The sequence below is a fragment of the Myxocyprinus asiaticus genome, chromosome 49 (assembly GCF_019703515.2).
Source record: "Myxocyprinus asiaticus isolate MX2 ecotype Aquarium Trade chromosome 49, UBuf_Myxa_2, whole genome shotgun sequence".
NCBI classification, from domain to species: domain Eukaryota; kingdom Metazoa; phylum Chordata; class Actinopteri; order Cypriniformes; family Catostomidae; genus Myxocyprinus; species Myxocyprinus asiaticus.
Genome location: NC_059392.1, coordinates 3,456,426 through 3,471,275, shown reverse-complemented (window position 1 = coordinate 3,471,275; position 14,850 = coordinate 3,456,426). Strand labels below are relative to the sequence as shown.

The 14,850-nt window shown below is 36.8% G+C and overlaps 2 protein-coding genes and 3 non-coding genes across 5 annotated transcripts; 1 reads left to right on the top strand and 4 right to left on the bottom strand.

Annotated features, from left to right (window-relative positions):
- Positions 1 to 237: 237 nt before the first annotated feature.
- On the bottom strand, positions 238 to 4,128 carry LOC127438343 (protein shisa-9A-like). The gene is made up of 3 exons (XM_051693870.1): positions 3,960 to 4,128; positions 3,536 to 3,733; positions 238 to 556 (listed from the first exon to the last, which is right to left on the bottom strand). The coding sequence occupies exons 1-3, from the start codon at positions 4,109 to 4,111 to the stop codon at positions 355 to 357; spliced, it is 552 nt and encodes a 183-aa protein (XP_051549830.1). The 5' UTR covers positions 4,112 to 4,128; the 3' UTR covers positions 238 to 354.
- A 2,000-nt stretch (positions 4,129 to 6,128) lies between these two features.
- On the bottom strand, positions 6,129 to 12,689 carry LOC127438585 (aquaporin-12-like). The gene is made up of 3 exons (XM_051694274.1): positions 11,852 to 12,689; positions 9,523 to 9,639; positions 6,129 to 8,548 (listed from the first exon to the last, which is right to left on the bottom strand). The coding sequence occupies exons 1-3, from the start codon at positions 12,618 to 12,620 to the stop codon at positions 8,418 to 8,420; spliced, it is 1,017 nt and encodes a 338-aa protein (XP_051550234.1). The 5' UTR covers positions 12,621 to 12,689; the 3' UTR covers positions 6,129 to 8,417.
- Positions 12,690 to 12,884: 195 nt separating this feature from the next.
- On the top strand, positions 12,885 to 12,957 carry trnam-cau (transfer RNA methionine (anticodon CAU)). Its single transcript has one exon. It is a non-coding gene; the product is annotated as a tRNA-Met (tRNA).
- Positions 12,958 to 13,462: 505 nt separating this feature from the next.
- On the bottom strand, positions 13,463 to 13,534 carry trnad-guc (transfer RNA aspartic acid (anticodon GUC)). The gene has a single exon. It is a non-coding gene; the product is annotated as a tRNA-Asp (tRNA).
- Positions 13,535 to 13,925: 391 nt separating this feature from the next.
- Positions 13,926 to 13,996, bottom strand: trnag-gcc (transfer RNA glycine (anticodon GCC)). The gene has a single exon. It is a non-coding gene; the product is annotated as a tRNA-Gly (tRNA).
- Positions 13,997 to 14,850: the final 854 nt, after the last annotated feature.

Here is a 14,850-nt window from a genome sequence, read left to right as displayed (position 1 = left end):
TAATTCAGTTCATCATCATTACGTTTATACAGAGGATTGGCATCTCGAACAAGCCTACTTTTAAGCAACTGCACCGGCTGACCCAGGTGTCGTCTTGAGGTTCTTAGATGGCATACGTCAGTGACACGGCATGATGCGTGGATTTGAAAGAACTTGAAAACTTGTTTTTATTGTACATTGAACTCATATGTCAAAAGATCAAAACCTATTTGATTCCTCACATCATAACCCCTTTAAGACTCTGTTCCATGCAAACCATAAGAGACATGTTGGTTGTGTATTTGGACACTGCATTGGAACTAGCTACAAAGTAACCAAAGATAAAGTGAGTTCTGAGATAACACATTCATTTTTTCAATACCTTGTATCAACTGAATCATCCTTGCAGTTGCTTTGTAATAAATTGGGAAATTTCCTCTCTCTAGGATCATCACAGCAGAATTTGTTTTGACAGTCACCACAGCATAACTGTTTAGTAGGGCATTTAGAGGCCTCTACAAATGTCCCACTTCTTGTTTTATATTTCATGCAGTCAATCTCCTCTTGTGGAGGTTTCCTGTCAAATAACAATAAATTGGTGCAAAAGAAGTGTGGTTGAAGAGCATGTTATAATCCACACATGATGAAGACATTTGGCAAATATACACTGGCGGCCAAAAGTTTGGAATAATGTACAGATTTAGCTGTTTTTGAAGGAAATTGGTACTTTTATTCACCAAAGTGGCATTCAACTGATCATAAAGTACAGTCAGGACATTACTGATTTAAAAAACAGCACCATCACTATTTGAAAAAAGTCATTTTTGATCAAATCTAGACAGCAGCCATCACTCCAACACCTTATCCTTGAGTAATCATGATAAATTGATCATTTGGTACTAGAAAATCACTTGCCATTATATCAAACACAGCTGAAAGCTATTTGGTTCGTGAAATGAAGCTTAACATTGTCTTTGTGTTTGTTTTTGAGTTGCCACAGTATGCAATAGACTGGCATGTCTTAAGGTCAATATTAGGTCAGAAATGGCAAAAACGAAACAGCTTTCTCTAAAAACTCATCAGTCAATCATTGTTTTGAGGAATGAAGGCTATACAATGCTTGAAATTGCCAAAAAACTGAAGATTTCATTTAAAGGTGTACACTACAGTCTTCAAAGACAAAGGACAACTGGCTCTAACAAGGACAGAAAGAGATGTGGAAGGCCAGATGTACAACTAAACAAGAGGATAAGTACATCAGAGTCTCTAGTTTAAGAAATAGACGCCTCACATGTCCTCAGCTGACAGCTTCATTGAATTCTACCCGCTCAACACCAGTTTCATGTACAACAGTAAAGAGAAGACTCAGGGGTGCAGGCCTTATGGGAAGAATTGCAAAGAAAAAGCCACTTTTGAAACAGAAAAACAAAAAGAAAAGGTTAGAGTGGGCAAAGAAACACAGACATTGGACAACAGATAATTGGAGAAGAGTGTTATGGATCTTAACCCCATTGAGCTTTTGTGGGATCAGCTAGACTGTAAGGTGCGTGAGAAGTGCCCGACAAGACAGCCACATCTATGGCAAGTGCTACAGGAAGTGTGGGGTGAAATGTCACCTGAGTATCTGGACAAACTGACAGCTAGAATAACAAGGATCTGCAAAGCTGTCATTGCTGCACATGGAGGATTTTTTGATGAGAACTCTTTGAAGTAGTTTAAGAAGTTCTGAACATTGTTTTCAAATTGTAATAGTAATTGTTCACATTATTAATGTCCTGAATATACATTGTGATCAGTTGAATGCCACTTTGGTGAATAAAAGTACCAACTTCTTTCCATAAGAGCAAAATCTGTACATTATTCCAAACATTTAGCCGCCAGTGTACATGGTTTAAAATCTAAAAACAGTAGTAAAATCTCCATATGACTCTTTACGGTATTCTAAGACTCAGTTTACAGATTAATACAGGAAACCCACGAAAATAATGGATAATCCTGCTCTAAATGTTGCCTTTGTGATTAGATTTCAACTGCATCTGGGAGAAACAGTGCACTGGTTTTGTTTGTGCTTTCTTTGTCTTTTCTGACTTTTTTTGCAGTTTAATATCATGCAGTAACACACAGCCACAGGTGAAATTACTCTTACGTCACACTACATGCAACTGCGCTTCCAGGTTCTTTTGAGCAGCGCTGCAGTTTAAATAATCTTTTAAGCATTATATAATGTAATGTTTTATGATGTTACTAAAATGTATTCTAAAGGGATATCTATGGTTTGCAATGAAGAATTGATGTAGGTTCTTTCATAACTATCGGCATTCAATATGCCTGTATGATCATTTTGGACTTGTAACAGGTTGATGAATCAGCACTTGTTTAACACTTCTTAACTATCAGACATGCAATATGTATATTAACTGCTTAAAGTACAAACCCAAATACAGTTAATAATAATATCTGACTTCAATATCATCATATTCCATATTCAAACTTAACAGCAGCCGATTTTGATTTAACAGCTGGAACAGCTGAATTCAGTTACTGCATTCAAATAAAAAGCATGTATTTGCTCCACAGGCTAAACACGAAGAAAAAAATTAAATAAAAAAAAATAAAAAACAATGGCGCCATTTGGAGGAAAATACTAAAAATGTACATTTTGAAGCCAGGGCTCCGGAATGAAAGCATAATATCATAGAATTAATAATTTTATGCCTTAATGGCACTGGGATCAAATATTGCAGTTTTAATAGGTTTCAATGGGGACATTTTTGTCCTGAAGATCCTGAGTGTAACTATTTTGTGTACACAGTGTATTATAGATGTATTATAGGAACTGAGATTGAAATATCAAAATTCCCCAAAAAATACACACCTTTGGCCAAATTTAAACCATTGGCATTTTCAGCTCAATTTAAGCAAAGCACCCATTTAATGCGCTTCTTTTCTGGGCTGCCAAAAGAACCTAGAAGTGGTGGAGCATTTGCTTGTAAACAGTAACTTTATCTACAGTGATTGATGTATTGTATGTCATCATGAATTTAGAGACCCTCCCCATGAAACCCAGAAAAAAAAGTAGTCACAGGAGACTCATTTTAAGGGACCAGGTTTAAACCGACATGTGTCTCACCTGACCAGTGTCTTGATCACCCAAGACGTATATAGATGTAAACGGGGCCTAGGCTCTAACCAAATGCGAACATTTGCTGGGAACAAGATTTGAATAGAAAGAGTATGGAGCTACTATATTTACACCAGAGCCGAACATTCACCCAATGACAAACCAAGTTATTTTTTTTCTTTGCCGAGTACATCCAGTATTTTCTTCTTTATTTGGTAATGAAAATGGCTGACTAATAAGACATAAGATTTTGATCACATGTCCATAACCACTGTAGGTTCACTTAAGAAACCATTCAATTTCACAGCATCTTTAAATAAAATAGAACTGAGTCAGTTTTATTCGGACCGCAAGAGACATATTTGTGGTGTATTTGGGGACTACTTTGAAACTATGCAAAAAATAACAAGGCTAAAACATTTTTTTTTTTAGTACCTTTCAGGAAAAAGACCATCCATGCAGTTGTTCTGATCATAACTGGATAATCTGGTTTTAGGGTCAGCACAGCAAAACTTGAAACCACAGAAACCACAGCAGAACTGAGAAGGGGGGCATCTGAAATCAGCTACATATGTCCCACTGCTGGTGAAATATTCCTTGCAGTCAGTGTCACCGTATCCATGTGGTAGCATGCTGCTCAACAGAATACATGGATGATTTAGTCTTATAAAATTAGCAAATTTGATTGTTGCTTGGTCAGAATCTCAAAGTGTTAGTTCTGTGGAGGAAAACACCATTCCAATAGAAATGAGATATTTATTAAATGTAGTAAAATAAATGCATTTTCAAACAAAAGAAATGACTGTGTGGGTGTGGTCTAAATAAGCCATGAATAAAAACTTAATTATAAAATTATTACCTCTGCCTAAAACCGTGTGATTCAGTGCACAGATATTGTTCTTCATCATTAAGTTTATACAGAAAATTGGAACAGCAGTACATCTCGGAACAGCTACCACAGCAAAACTGGTAAAATTCGCAGCTGATCCTTGTTTTAAACTCTTCCTTCATCAGGTATGTCTTGCAGTCAGCAGCTAGATGGAAAATTGCACATATTACAAACAGGAAAATCAAAACATTACAGCCATGACCATTACATAACATTCATTAACTTAAAAATGAAAATTCTGTCTTTATTTACTCACCAATATATTGTTCTAACCCACATGACCCACATGTCCATGGAACACAAAAGGAGAAATTTAGAAAAATGTTCAAGTACCCCATAGGACTCATGCACTATACACTATTTAACAACTGAGAAACACACTGAAGTTCAAATCATTTACTGAAAATATTACCCTGTGCCCATTGCTCATTAAAATCTCATTTACACTTTTGCATGAAAAAACTTGTATGTCATGATCAGAAACAAGGTAAGCAGTCACCAAAAGGGGAGACATTCATATGATCCTTTTTTTTTTGGATTATGTTAATGATGTTTGTTTTCCTATTTGGGGCATGACAGCCCAAGTCCTCATACACTTAAAATGTATGGAAAAGCAGTGTCAATATTATGCCTAATATCTTTTTGCTTTCCATGGAAAAAAGGCACACAGGTTTGGAATGACATGAGGCTAAGAAAATTACAACAGAATTATAATTTTTTGGGTGAGCTTTCCCTTTAAATGCAAATTGTGTATTTTATGCACTGAACAGAACTGCAAAAATAATGACCATTTTCAAAGTTTTACCCAGATCACTGTCTTACCAACAACAACAACAACAACAATAATAATAATACGTTTATTTATATAGCGCCTTTCTTCAAACTCGAGGTTGCTTTACAGGAAACACTAAGTATCACAAAAAAAAAAAAAAAAAAGAGCATAGGGCAAAGAGATATGTTTTGAGATTGATTTTGAAATCATGTATGGAGGTGAGATCACAGAGGGACTGAGGAATTGAGTTACAAAGCGAAGGGGCAAGTGTGCAAAAAGCCCTACCACCTAGTGAAGTCAGCTTGTAATATGGAATGAATAGTAGGCCCAAATCAGATGACCTGAGCGAGCGGGATGGGAATAGCGGAGGATGAGATTGGTGATGTATGAGGGGGCAAGACCATGTAAAGCTTTGAATGTTGTAAGGAAAATTATGTATTGGATATGATAGGAGACAATGTCAAGTCATCAAAATTTTTGCGTGACAAGAAAGAGATAATCCACATTAAGATTGGGTAAAATATTGATTTGCCGATGCAAAAGATCAGTCTTTCCCTCACTATAAATGCAAGTAAATCACTCACATGTGCAACCAAATCGCACGCTATGCGACTATTAATGTCTATGATAAGCCACTAGCTAGTAAATGTTCAGATTTCACTCACCAGTGATTGAGTAGTACAAAGGAGATTAAGTTATTAGCACAGAGGTCTTTTCACTGTGTTGAGAAGTTGAATAACATCTCATAAAACCATTTTTGTTTTACTGTCAGTTGTTGATTAAAAACAACAAAACATTTAATTCTGATCTGATCACGCCAAAGAAATTACACACGTCTTCTCTCGTTATATGCACTTACTGGCTGATGCCGCTAGTCTTAAAGAGACAGTACAGATTAGGCGCGTGTTCTACATATCAATGTAAATACTTGTAAATAGTACAAATGACACAAGTAATTAATAAAAAATTTAACAAAAATGTATATGCAATTTCAAGACAATAATTGATGGAATAGACTGCATTTTAACATTTTTCAAAAGCTATAATGTGACCAATTTGATGAAAAACTAATGATAAAATACAATTTTTAAAATTAATATTTTCGAATCGTACCTAGAAGGTATATTTATAATTAAGAGCATTAGCTGAGAGAGAATATATTTTATATGCAAGCAAAATGGACATTGTAACAGAAATGTACCAAACCAGGAAATCTGGATCAATACCCAGCCCTAATCTACATGTTATTATAGTTTAACAGTTTTGCAAAGTTTTAGTAGTTATATATATATATATATATATATATACATATATACTTTAGTGTCATTTTTGCACCACAATAAAAAAATGTGTATCCAAATGTTTAATCTCCATAACAAAAGAAGCATTGTATATCTTGATAGCAAAAGCAATACATTTACAGTAAATTTGCCAGCTGATTCTTCAAACCTTCAGAAAATTATCAGAAAAACTCACCAAATGAAACGGTGGAAAAACATAAAAGCAGAATTTCGACTGTGAACTCCATAGTATACAAGGTCCCTTCAAAAATCAATCTACAAGAAGACCAAAATCCAAAAACTCTGTTGTTCCTTGAATAATTGTAAACAAACTCATAAATTGTCTAATAAAAGAGAGCATACACAAAACAAGGGGACAAATCTTCTGTTTGACAACAGTTGAACTTTACTGTAAATGCTCCTTGCATTGACAACCACTTTAGTGTGAATAAAAGTTGGCACTTTCTCTTTCCTGGAAATGGTTCTTAAGATATTTACAGGTGCTAAAAAAACAAACAATCGTTATAAAAACAGTTCCTGCTCTTTAGGAGAGGAAAAAAAAAAGTGCAATTTTTCATCTGGTTTATAATTTGATTTGCGATAATGTTAATGGATGTAAAATTACAGAATTTATATAATCTGAAGAGAACATCTACAAGCTATCACACAGCGCACAACACAACGCACTGGAGGTTTCTGCACTTCTTCAAGACTAAACAAAGTGATAATGAGTTTGCAGGTTGGTGTATGAAAAAAACAAAAAGAAAAACAGTGCAACTAGTCTTTATTCAAGCTGTCAAACCATACAAGGAAACTTTTTACTGAAAAGATCACACACAGCGCATCTTTAAGCTTAGGCTAAAGTCATGTATTTTCCCTTAATGACGATTTGTGTACATTTTAAATGGAAAACTACATGAGTGGTGCGGATGAGTTTTGAGCAGAAGTCGTAGCCGGGCACTGCTCAAGGATGCCAAATGGCGGCATGCATACAAGTTCAATAATTTGGCCCACGCCAAATTATTGGGGGGGGTGGGGGAGCATTTATTAAATGACCCCTTTAAAATGGACAATTAAACAGTATGCCTGGCTATATGGCTGTTATGTTTCCCTACTATTTTCAAAAAAATTCTGACATATTTTTGCATTTCCTCGCAATTATTTTGAGTTACCTCACAATAAATGAACCATGATTTTACAACAGTAACCATAGTTGAACTATGGTTTTTGTAGCAAAACCATAGTAACCACAAAATTAACCATGTTTTTTTTTTTTTTTTTTTTATAGTACTTAAAGATACACAATGAAATTTGTAGTAAAACCATAGTAATAATACAGGAAAAAGAAAACTATGGTAATAAAAATCATAATTTTGTGGTTTTACTACAAATATTGTACCATAGTTAACTCTAGTTACTGTAGTAAAACCTTGGTTAACTCTGAAAATTATCCATGGATTTACTACAGTAAAAGAGGTCTGCAACCCAACCCAGGCCAGACAGGACCCTAGAAACCGTCAGGTTTTGGGTCAGTTTTTCAAGTATGATACTGGGTTCTGACTGAATGAAAAAATAACCAGGCTTACCTAACTTGTTTCGGGCACGTGTTCTAACTCCTAGATGTGCAAACTTTGACTGTTGCACAGGTCTCGCTGTTTCTTCAGTGTCTCGCGCAGGACCACTGTATTTTTAGACACTGTGCAAGTTAAAAAATAACTTCCAAGTTTCCAAGACACGTCGAGACACCTGTGTTCTGTTTCATTCATTGCACTACGTCTATCTTGTGTTTAGAGCAGCTGTCACAAAGGTTCCACATTCTGAAAAACTTCAGACAGCAAAACTTCATATTTTAATGTGAAATATGTTACACATGATTTCAGACCGTTCTGCACCAAGCAAAGTTTTGGCACTTGATAAACAGTAAGCCAATGTTTTTCCCCTCTACTGCTCTAATGTGCTGAGGAACCACAGTGGCTTGTTAAAACAGTGTATGTTTACTGTTACGAATGTTGCCTGTGATGTTTACATAAAATACAGCCAATTGCAACAATACTTGCATGGAGAAGAAATGATAAAGAGAGTGCAATTTCGGGTTCAGGCTTAAAATCGGGTACGGTTCAGGTTTCATTTTAAGGTCCGTGCAGACCTCTGTACAGTAACCATAGTGTAACCATAATATCTGTGGTAAAACCATAGTAACCACAAGATTAACCATGGTTTCTCCAATCATGGTTGGTTCAATATTACTGTAGTAAAACCATGGCCAATTTATTGCGAGGGAATGCAAACATAAAAACAAAAATATAATGAGAGGAAAAACTATTCCAAAGGACACATAAAACTATATATTAATGTCGATTTTCATGTTTGCCTCTCTCAGTTGATCTTATTATCATCAGAAGTTTTCCCCTTTGGCACCCGGAAACGTGCCTTCCTGGAGTAAAGTAGATTCCTGTTGAACAGCAATGGAATATTGCCCAAATACAGGAACAGTGCAAGAATCATACCTAAAAAAGATAAAAGATTACATTCATACTCTGATATAGTAGCTTTACAATTTCAGGTGCACATTAAGACATTACTCGAGGTTTTAACCAGCTTGATATGCTTGAACTAGGGATGCAGTGAAATGATGGCCACCAAACATGCCAAAATGCCATTTTCGACCAAAAGAGGAAAAAAAAGGCAGAAAAGGTTGTTGGAGCCAAGATTTTATGTTAGCAATGCCACCTAAAATAAGAACAAGTGTAATCACTTGTTATTTATTATAATATTTAGAATTAGTTTAGTTATTCTAAATAAAGTCTCATTTAAAAATAATAATTTTAACCACCCCTGGAGTTGCGAGTTCGAATCCAGGGTGTGCTGAGTGACTCCAGCCAGGTCTCCTAAGCAACCAATTGGCCCGGTTGCTAGGGAGTGTAGAGTCACATGGGGTAACCTCCTCGTGGTCGCTATATGGTTCTTGCTCTCGGTGGGGCGCGTAGTGAGTTGTGCATGAATGCCATGGAGAACAGCATGAAGCCTCCACATGCGCTATGTTTCCGCGGTAACGCGCTCAACAAGTCACGTGATAAGATGCGTGGATTGACGGTCTCAGACGCGGAGGCAACTGAGATTCGTCCTCTGCCACCCGGATTGAGGCGACTCACTACGCCACCACGAGGACTTCGAGCGCATTGGGAATTGGGCATTCCAGATTGGGGAGAAAAGGGGAGAAAATAAATAAATAAATAAATAATTTTCGGTTTTTGGGCCTGTGCGCGCATAATTTTTGCTTTTCATTTTGGTATAATTTATTTTGGTGCATCAATAGTTTAAACAAAATAATTCTGCACACGGATCCAAGTTCCAAAAAAATCCATTGCCAGGATTTGATTTGTTTTTGTTGTTTTTACTGTGCTTGATAGTTGCAAGCACAGTAAAAGCTGCAGATCCTAAAACTGTTTCGAAAATATTTTTGTCATTTAAGAGCACTAACCAACAAGAGGCCCAAGCCAGTAGACAACAGCATATTCCAAGAAGGTATGTCCAGGACAAGTGAATGTAAGCGCAAAAGCAAGGGATGGATTCACATATCCAGAGGTGTAGTTATTTCCTGTGGACAAAAAGGGTTAGCACAAAATGTTAAAGACCCCATTAACTCAAAATCTGAGTTTCGTGGATTTTAGTCCATGTCTATTTGCTTTGAGGTCACTGATATGCTAGTGTAATAAAAAACAAATTTACAAATTAAATTTTTAGCGGATATACGCATTTGATATGTACAGCATTTTCCTCCACAATGACTTAAAAGCCTATCGACTATTTAACAAAAGAGACAAATCTTTTTATATATCCTGTGAAATCTTCAATATTTCTAACATTAGGCATCAACACTGATCCTGTTTACGTAAACAATCTAACACAGATCAGCACACATTTGATTTTTGCACATTACCCTGATTTTGCATTGCATGTAAAAACATGTACCGCCATTCTTATGTGCTCACATGGCGGTCTACATTTTGACGTCAACATCAGACAATAACCCAGTGATTACAAATTTCATACAAACAACTCTGTTTTCTTGTGTGGGAGGGTAGAGACACATGAGGTAACCTCTTCATGGTCGCTATAATGTGGTTCTCGCTCTCGGTGGGGCGTGTGGCGAGTTGTGCGTGGATGCCGCAGAGGATAGCGTGAAGCCTCCACACGCGCTATGTCTCCGCGGTAACGCGCTCAACAAGCCACGTGATAAGATGCGCGGATTGACGTCTCAGACACGGAGACAACTGAGATTCGTCCTCCGCCACCCGGATTGAGGCGAGTCACTGCGCCACCACGAGGACTTTGAGTGCATTTCGGAATTGGGCATTCCAAATTGAAGAGAAAAGGGGAGAAAAAAAAATATAATAATAATAATAAAATTGGCAGATCAGGAGCGCATGCTTCGCAATAAGTTTTGCGTGCCCTCAGATTAGTTTGCGTTCCCTTGCAATAAGTTTTGCATTCCATCGTAATTAGTTGTACATGTCCTTGCAATAGATTTGCATTCCTTCGCAACAGTTTTGTGTTCCCTTGCAAAAAAGTTTTCCGTGCCCTTGCAATAGGTTTACGTTCCCTCACAATACGTTTTGCGTGTCCTCGCAATAGTTTTGCAGTCCCTCACAATAAGATTTGCGTGCCCTTGCAATTCATCGCAATAGTTTTACCATGGTTTTACTAAAATAACATTTTAACCTTGATATTCATAGTAAAATCATAGTACTAATACAGAAAAACAAAAACTATGGTAATCAAAATCATAATTTTGTGGTTATTTTGATTTTTACTACAAATACCATGGTATTTGTAGTAAAACTATAGTAACCACAAGATTTAACATGGCAATCTATAGTAAAACCATGGTTACTATATGGATATGGTATACTGTATTAAAAGCACGGTCTCCGCCAAAACACATGGTTAACTTACTTTTCATAGTTACTACAATATTACTATAGTAAAACCTTGGTTTTCATCCAAAAAAAAAAAAAAAAAAAAAATGTTAGCCTACAACAATCTTTGTTACTACAATATTAGCTACTATAAAAAATATGTTTTCTGCCAAAAACTATGGTTATACAGTCTACAATATTGGTAGCACTTTATTATAAGGTTACATTTGTTAACATTAGTAAATGCATTAATTATCATTAACTAACTACAAACAAAATATTTACAGTATTTATTAATCTTTGATAATGTTAGTTAATAAAAATACAATTGTTCTCTGTTAGTTTGTTAGTTCATAGTGCATGAACTACTGTTAACATATACAACTTTTGATTTAATAAATGCATTAGTAAATGCTGAAATTAACATTAACCAAAATTAATAAATGCTGTAAAAGTACTGTTCATAGTTAGTTCATGTTAACTAATGTTAACAATTATAACCTTATGTTAAAGTGTTCCCACAATATTATGAATTGTGAAACTATGGTACTTCCATAGTAAAACCAGGATACCCACAAAACCATGATTTTTATTACTATAGTTTACGTTTTCTTGTATTATCACTGTGGTTTCACTATGAATATCATGGTTAAAATATGGTTACTGTAGGAAAACCATGGTAAACTTTTGTAAGGGCACACAAAACTATTTCAGAAAGAAAAAATTCCTGTCCTATTCTCTAAGGGGCTCCATAGTTCTTGCGTTGTATGATTTTGGATGATTTTCCTTTTTGGTATTGGTTAGCATGTAAACACGTTCACAGTAAAAAAAAAAAAAAAAAAAACTTTAAAAACCTGTGCCTCAATTCTAGTTTCTGTGAGGCATACTTACCTGCATAGGTGAAAAAAGTTAGCAAAAAAGCCAAGATGGGAACTCTCAGCAGCTGTGTCCTGTTTTTTAGGACGAGATGAACCAGGTAAAAAGTAATTGCACAAACAGCTTCCGCAAAGGCTCCTTGTACCAGCGTGGCTCGCAAAGAAGTACTGCACTCTGCCATCATCATATTCTTGATCATATGCATATCCGTCAGCTCCATCTCCCAGTATTTACCAGCAAATAAGAGGGCAAGATATGCACCAAGAAACTGTGATGCAACGCTAAGAACAGCTGCGACAGCACCAATTTCTTTCTGGAGGTGTGCCGTTATGGTCACAGCTGGATTGCCACTCACACCTTGCATGATTATACCATGGATGACTATAGCTAGGAAAAGCATTGTGAAGGCCACATCTGGCCCCAGTGCACCAGCCCACTGACCGACCTCTGAAATAGTCTCCACTTCTAGTCTACAAGCAGCAAGTGCAAAAGCAGCAATTAATTCTGTTAGGAAACTCCACCGTTGTTTCCAGCGAGCGAACAGCACCCTTCCGACCGCACTCACTCCTACCACAGTTAAGAAGTAGACCAGAGAAGTGTTAAGCCCTGACATGACGCCTGGTGTTGTGCACAGCTTGCTGTGCGGAGCAAAAAGATAAGATTTAAGCTCACCAAAACTGTATTTGCTCACAGCCTGTGATAACGTGGCACACGGACATGCCTTGTTCTTATCAAAAGGGGCTTTTTTTCTTGTTCTGTCACACACCTTGAGCCAAAAAAGCATACTGACCTATTCAAGGCCAACTTTTAAAGTAGCCAAGTGGCTTTGGGTCCCCCTAGTGGAAGAGGGTGGCATCACTTTTCATTGTTTAGCTCTTAGCAGGGACTGATCTATTGTTACACAATGATCTTTTTATTCTCATTTGGAATCGTGCTTGATTTGCAAATGAATGAGTCTAGTATAACAGTACTTGATATGCTGATGAGATTTGAGATTTTGTGATGGAATCCAGGCTGGATAAGGAGACATCCCACACTTTTCTCTCAGGCCTCGTTGGCGCAGTAGGCAGCGCGTCAGTCTCATAATCTGAAGGTCGTGAGTTCGAGCCTCACACGGGGCAAAATCTTTTCTAAAGTAGTACAATCAATCAAAGACAAGTTAATTATTTTTAAGCTACAGCCAAAGGGGTGTAAAAAAAAGACCAACCAACATTCACAGTTATAACTGAAGCAGTTAGCGTTTCTTTGATATCAGGTTTGATGATAAATGACGCCATCTGCTGGGTCTTTCAAGAATATCCTCCCCCAAAAACAACCTCATGGCACAATCACAGATGACCTCTTTGTTGCATTATTCATTGTAATTAGCTATTAATAAAAAAAAAAAAATGTGAATGAAACAACGACTGAGGCAAAACATCGGCCAGAAACGGGGATCGATCCCGCGACCCTTGGTGTGATTTAATTTTACTTTTGAGAAATAAAACAATGCAGTGTAATGAGATTTTCCCTGTTGTTTTTAAACAAAGACAATTCAATCATTATTCATGAGTTAATGCAGGATAACACCTACGTAAAAAAACAAATTCTTCCTTTGAATACATGGGGGGGGGGTAAAATTTAGGTCTCCCCGTCGGGGAATCGAACCCCGGTCTCCCGCGTGACAGGCGGGGATACTTACCACTATACTAACGAGGAGTAGTTGTACAAGTAACTTCACACCCATTTTGCCACCAAACAACCTCCGTGTTTATTTTAATGTCTAAAAACTTGCCTAATTTAGAGAAACATTTACAAAAACACAAAATGGAATCAGACACACACAATAAAGGTTGTTTTAGCGTCTTAGTGACAAAAACAAAACACTGTTTTAACTCAAATCTTACCTAGATGTCTTTCCTACCTTGAATGTCTTTGAGCAATACTGTAACTTCGTACTGCAGCACTTTATGTTTCCATCTCCCAAGGGTGAAACACTCATGTTGCAGCATTCCTCATTTATAAGTAACTCTGGATAAATATATCATACCTAAAGGAATACATGTAAAAAGAACACATAAATAAGTTGTACAAAACAAAAACAAGCTACTGCATTGGCCGGGAATCGAACCCGGGCCTCCCGCGTGGCAGGCGAGAATTCTACCACTGAACCACCAATGCTCGCATGAAGATATTTTGTGTATGGGACATTTTGTCATTTCAGAGCCACATGAAGAACACCTTGATTAAATCATCTACAATAAAAAAGCACATTTAAGTTAAGAATGAGGACACTTACCTCCAACAGAAGGCTCTTGATGACCCAACCAGTTGCTTCTCCTTTGATTCATCCAAAAACAATGGATCTCCACTATGTGTCTGCTGAAGAGATACAACCATTACAGCAAGTAATGCTGGGTGCTTCAGCAAGGCTGGAATTGGGCAGATTCGTCTTTGTGAAGGACGCATGAATCAAGACCCTGTCACGGCCAGCCCAATCTCCAGACCTGAACCCAACAGAAAACCTCTAGCATGTGATCAAGAGGAAGATGCTTGAATTTTTGCACCAGGAGTGGCATAAAGTCACCCAACAGCTTGAAAAAACAAAGCCGAGATGCTTGAATTTTTGCACCAGGAGTGGCATAAAGTCACCCAACAGCTTGAAAAAACAAAGCCGAGATGCTTGAATTTTTGCACCAGGAGTGGCATAAAGTCACCCATCAGCAATGTGAAAGACTGGTAGAGAAAATGTCAAGATGCATGAAAGCTGTGATTGAAAATCAGGGTTATTCCACCATAATATTGATTTCTGAACTCTTCCTAAGTTAAAATATTAGTATTGTGTTGTTTAAAAATGAATATGAACTTGTTTTCTTTGCATTATTGGAGGTCTGAAAACACGGCATCTTTTTTGTTATTTTGACCAGTTGTCATTTTCTGCAAATAAATGCTCTAAATGACAATATTTTTATTTGGAATTTGGGAGAAATATTGTCAGTACTTTATAGAATAAAACAAAAATGTTCATTTTACTC

Bases quoted from the DNA above. Each gene is read 5' to 3' on its own strand.
- LOC127438343 (XM_051693870.1), bottom strand. From the start codon at position 4,111: ATGAAGGAAGAGTTTAAAACAAGGATCAGCTGCGAATTTTACCAGTTT. The intron at 3,734-3,959 runs GTAATAATTTTA...TCTGTTGAGCAG, and splicing joins TCACACGGTTTTAGGCAGAG to CATGCTACCACATGGATACG. The intron at 557-3,535 runs GTACTAAAAAAA...GTTATTTGACAG, and splicing joins GATGGTCTTTTTCCTGAAAG to GAAACCTCCACAAGAGGAGA.
- LOC127438585 (XM_051694274.1), bottom strand. From the start codon at position 12,620: ATGCTTTTTTGGCTCAAGGTGTGTGACAGAACAAGAAAAAAAGCCCCT. The intron at 9,640-11,851 runs GTAAGTATGCCT...TTTTGTCCACAG, and splicing joins AACTTTTTTCACCTATGCAG to GAAATAACTACACCTCTGGA. The intron at 8,549-9,522 runs GTTAGTGCTCTT...TATCTTTTTTAG, and splicing joins CTGGCTTGGGCCTCTTGTTG to GTATGATTCTTGCACTGTTC.